Source organism: Cariama cristata, unplaced genomic scaffold, assembly GCF_000690535.1.
Source record: "Cariama cristata isolate BGI_N322 unplaced genomic scaffold, ASM69053v1 scaffold9833, whole genome shotgun sequence".
In the NCBI taxonomy this organism is placed as follows: Eukaryota; Metazoa; Chordata; class Aves; order Cariamiformes; family Cariamidae; genus Cariama; species Cariama cristata.
Genome location: NW_009606645.1, coordinates 1 through 5,398, shown reverse-complemented (window position 1 = coordinate 5,398; position 5,398 = coordinate 1). Strand labels below are relative to the sequence as shown.

Here is a 5,398-nt window from a genome sequence, read left to right as displayed (position 1 = left end):
TCCTGCTTTCTTTGGAGTGCTTAATTATATAATGCTAATCAGCCCCTTCCTCTTAGTTGTTGTTTGGGTTTTTTTTCTCTCTTTTGAACACACCCAAAGGCTCCAAATCTAGTAGCTTGTAAGCTCCAAGACAACAGAATACTTTTGAAATAGATGAATTTCAGATAAAAACTCTTCCCTTGATCACTGCTGTCGACTCCTATGTGTTTCCTTCTATCACATTTCGTGGCCCAGCACTCTGCACCACTTAATGTTGAATACAACTTCATTTTCTTTCTTTTGTTCAGCTGCTTTGGCTATACCTTTGCTTACCAAGCAGAGCCAGGGCACGGGCCTGAGATCTCTCTTCTGACTGTTCAGAGAGTTTGTTAGCATGCTCTGCAGTATAATTTTAGGTTTTCCCAACCTGCATCTTCCCAGTCAGTGCTCAACCAGGATCTAGGGGCCAGCATGGCTCAGCTGCTGTTCCTGGTTGATAGGGTTGATTCGGGAAGGGGAAGAGCTTTTGGCTGTATGAGCAGTGCTGTGCCAAACTGCTTCCCCTCAGACCTGATTTATTTGCTAAGCTATAGCCCCTGAGGTGTGGGGCTTTTTTTTTTTTGATTCTGCTGCGTGTGGTAGGCAAGTTTCTGCTGCTTTTAGGTAGTTTCCCTGCCGTGGGTGGTGCCGCAAATCTGCTATTTCTGTCTTTTCATCTGCGGTTCGCTTGACCCAGGGCAACAGTGACTTCTTTCAGTTGCGACCCAGGAAGAAGCAAACTAACTAACCTGTTTTATCAGTCTGTAACAAATGCTATGGCATATGATCTGAATTTGCAAGTGCACCAATGAGTTTTAGGTGCCTCACATTTTTATGTAGTTGATTTTGTTCAAGCTGGGGACCTGTGCATCAAGTTATAAAAACATCCTAGTTAGGCTGGGGTTCTGTCTTACGCTTCTGTGCTGACTCATCACGTATGCTAAATCATACATGTATTATGGTTTATATTACCATAATTATTATCAGGTATTGGGATAGCTAAAGTGTGAGAATTATTAACATTTTAATGGATTTGGCTGATTCTGAAAGGTGCTTGCTTGCTTTCTGTAAAATCCATCTTCCAGTACCAAAATAAAGGATATAGAAAAATGGCATTAACTTTAGTGCCTAAATTTGTTCTGAGAGTGTAAATATGGAACAGTTGGGTGCCGGGGTAACTTCTGTTTTCACCCCACTGCTTTGACTTTATCTGAATAACCTCTGCCAGCTACTCCTTGCTTTTCTGACCAAGCTTTGGATTCTGCTTTACGTGTTGTCCTTGATCTTGGTTTCTCTTGGGTTGTGCTCCTCTCTGTCCCTTCGGAGTCTTCTGCCTTGCTTGTCTCTACTGCCCTTCCAGTGGTCTGTGCAACTCTCCTGGAGTATTTTATGTCTGTAGTCATTTCATTCCTGTCCTTAGAGTACATATTCTCTTTTGGTCATAGTCTGCCTTCCACCACCAAAATAAGGAACGTCTGAACAGCCCGACTGTGCTTTCCTCTTTTGATCGTTTGTGTGCATTGGCCATCATTTAAGAGCCTTTACAAGAGGACTGCTCTTTCTTCTTCTGTGTAAGACAGTGATGAATGAGCTGTTGATACTTAGCAAATTATAATTTAAAAAAAAAAATCCACCATTGAAATGCATCCAGTTCTTGTATCCTATCAAATTTTTACATTTTATCCAGCAGTGCCACACAAATGCTGATAGCAAGGAAGTGTAATACATTGATATGGAACAGCAAGGTGGTTTTTGGCAGAAGGAATGTAAATTAATTAAGCTGGAGTTCAGCCACAGCACTTCTAAGAATACTGCTTGGAGATTGCATGAGCTCCTCTCTACAACGTAACCCTGGTCTAAAAAATAAAATGGGTGCAATGTGACTTTAAAAGTGGTACACTAGTGATCCCATATGATCATAACGGAGTTCCTGACCGAACTTGTGTGTTTTATTTTTTTATTGCCTATCTGTAAACCCGTGGTTAGGTCAAGTTCCTTTATCCTATAGATGATCATTGTTAATCTAGTCTGTCCAGCCATTGACATGTCCTCAACGCTTACGCAAACCCTCTGGAGGCTGGTGACTGGGTTAAAGGCTTGTAGAATTGAGCTTCATGTGTTGAATGATAAAAGGCTTTTCCAAAGACAACAAAACAGTCTTTGGTGATTGTTTTGCTGAGTTACCCAGCACCTTCCTGTTCTGTTACAGCCTGTGCCTAAGGGCACAACATCACCCAAACCAAATGGTAATTCTTGCTCTGCTGGAGAAGGTCAGCAGTGAAGCAGTTCCCATTCATTCCAGTAAATTAAGCACATGGGTGGATGAGACCAGCAGGAGACCCTGCTGCAGTTACCGGTCTGTCACTTCATCTGTGCTTAGCTAAGATAACTAGAAACCTGTGCTGTTTTCCAGATGCCTCAAGTACTAATTCAGCCAAGGAGCAGGAACTGCTACCTGTTCCTTGCTATAGCAAGGAGCCTGAGAAGATACAGGCATATCTGTCTCAGCACTTACAGGTGTCTTGGGTTGGGGTTTGTGGATTTTTTTTTAATTAGGATTCTTCAAGGGACATTCGGGAAGCGCTTCATGAACTACTGTGTTGCACCAATGTCTCGACTAAAGAAGGCATCCATCTTGCACTGGTGGAGCTGCTGAAAAACCTGACTAAGTATCCCACAGACAGAGAATCCATATGGAAGTGAGTGTGTTTGGTGTGCTTGTGTGTCTACTTGTTTTCCTATTCTTTTTAGTAGTTGAGGCATTAGGCAAATATTGAGCTAGCTAAGGAGGTAACAGGTACTGGAGGTGTACAGTCCTGTTATTCTATAAATATTTGGAATAGTGGCTATACCAAGCATTGTACATATTCATGACTGATGTGGAAACTGTGCGGTTCTTGCTTCTTGGTACTTGTACTGGGAGTCCAGAACTGACGATCACTCCTGGAAACAGCCTTTTATTACAAGCACTCAAGGCATTCCCAGAAAAGATGAATTCAGCCTTCAATTTAAAACCTCATCTCTTCTATGCAACTACATTAAATTGTAATATTTACCAGCAGTTGATTACATCTGTTGTGACAAGTGGATTGGCTATGTGGCTTTGTGCTGTTGGAGGGACTTTTTCTGTCTGAGCAAAAATAATGAACGTTTGTCTGGGGTTTTTTTTGGTTGTTTAATGGAAGCAACGAAGGAAGTGATGCTCCAGCACTCATGGTTTGAGATAGAATTCTTGGGTATTACTGGAAACACTTATTTTAGTCTGCTTTGTCTTCGAGTGTACTCTGACATTGTTTTTGGAGTTTGGTGAAGTTTTGTTAATTGGTTGGATTTTTACCTCCTCACTCCTTTATTTTCGAAGAAAAAAAATACACTCATTGGTTAGCATTTAGTATGAAAGCTTTTCTTGGGATGTATAGCTCCAGGTGTTAAGTATTTCTTGGACAGTTTAAATAAATTATTTTTATTACTGCTTGCTTTGTCAAGCTGACCTCTCAGTTTTCTTGGATCCTATCAAATGCAAATACTCAGCCGTGAAGAGACAGTACGCTTGGACGGTAGGATTTTGATGCTGACTGACGTCTCGAAGTGCCACTGCAAAATGAAGTAATAATGCTTTAAAATGTTGTCTTTTGCAATGTACGTGTTTAATAAGAAATATTTCAATCTGTATTTTCAGATGCTTGAAGTTCTTGGGAAGCAGGCATCCCACTTTGGTGCTTCCGTTAGTCCCAGAGCTGCTGAGCACACATCCGTTCTTTGACACTCCAGAGCCAGACATGGATGACCCAGCCTGTATCTTTTTCATGAAGCCAATTGATCATTTTGACTGTAATAGATTTTATTCGTATTTTCCTGATGCTCACATTTGTTCACAGAATCACGGACTGGTGGGGGTTGGCAGGGCCCTCTGGAGATCACCCAGTTCAACCTCCCTGCCAAAGCAGGGTCACCTACAGCAAGATGCACAGGATCCTGCCCAGGCGGGTTTTGAATATCTCCAGAGAAGGAGACTCCACAACCTTTCTGGGCAGCCTCTTTGTTAAACCATTTCAAACTTTAGCAGACAATCCTGTAGCTATTTCTGAATCCTTTTGCCACTTGGTTTTATTACTTGACAAGTGATGGAATAACTGTTATCTGGAGCCATCTTCATAAATAGCGCTGTGGTATAATTGGCCTTTTTTTATGCTATGGTGAATAATCTGTTTATCAAGCAACTTGTCAAGGTTTAGCTTTGCAGATGAGTCCTTTGATGATGTGAAAACATTGGTCTAGTTTGCACTGATTTTGAAGATGCTTTAGCTTTCAAATAAGAAGACTGGTTTTCCTTGTTTGTTTTCTTTTTAGGTAAAAATTCTGCTATCTTCAGTGTTGTGCAGTGTATAGAACAGCATCATCTCTTAGTATGGCAGTGGCTGAATCCCCATAATGCTGTAAATTTATCAACTTCTTGAAATATTTCAAAATCAGAAATCCTTATATTAATGTTAGCTCTTCTAGTGCTTCAGAATACAAACTATTATTGTTATACCATTATCCTTAACAATAACAGATGCCTTGGAAATCCGAAATACCATTTTTCCATTGTTCATTCTCCTTGCTTCCCTTCTGTGCTTTTGCAGAACATAATATTATTTCTGATGCATGCTGAGACATGTTAGACTGGAACAACTCTCTTCCTCTGTAAAGCTACTCCTTATTTCTCTCACCAGTCACAGGCTATCAGCTAGAAATTCTATACAGATTAAATAAATACCTTGTGAGAATTAGAAAGGGCTAGAATCGGGTGAAAGGATTAATCCATAATCAGATAATTGAGTAGTAATTTGAGTACATTTGTGCTATGAGTTGAAAGTTGAAGGAACGTTGCGAGAGGGAGAAAGCTGTTATTTAGCTCAATGCACCTTCCTGCCCTGAACTGAAGAGTATTATTTTAGAGAATGTTCTGGAGGTAACTTGCCACCAAATTTTGTGGAGATATACTATAAGAAGACAGGCCTGGGAGCCAGAAACTACAAGGTAGAACTGAATGGTATGTTTCCAGTGTAAACTGTTAATGAAAAGGATGGTTTTGTTTGATTCAAAGCACTTAGCAAATTTGAATCAGGTTAGTTGAATAGTTTCAGCTGAAAATTTGGAAAGGATTTTGGGCAAAGAGGAGAAATTGGTTTGTCAAGTGGAAACCTTTACGCTTGTTAGCCCATAGATGCACGAGATTTTTCAGGAGGTGAGAGATGTGTGTTCAGTCCCTTCTGTGACTGAACTTACTTCTTCCCTGAGCAGGTGAGTGCCCAGTTTCGGATCCTTTCATGCTTTCCTGTTAAGAGATCTTATGCTTGGGGTCAACCCTGTGTCCTGGTTTCAGCTGGGATAGAGT

The 5,398-nt window shown here is 40.8% G+C and overlaps 1 protein-coding gene across 1 annotated transcript in view; it reads left to right on the top strand.

Moving 5' to 3' along the window:
* The window catches only part of INTS4 (integrator complex subunit 4), a gene marked incomplete at both ends in the record, with an annotated part of 17,960 nt that extends 14,111 nt beyond the window's left edge, over positions 1-3,849 (top strand). The window contains 2 exons of the mRNA XM_009696444.1: positions 2,575-2,717; positions 3,698-3,849. Coding sequence (XP_009694746.1) covers positions 2,575-2,717; positions 3,698-3,849 — 295 coding nt within the window. The remainder of the gene's footprint in view (positions 1-2,574; positions 2,718-3,697) is intronic.
* Positions 3,850-5,398: the final 1,549 nt, after the last annotated feature.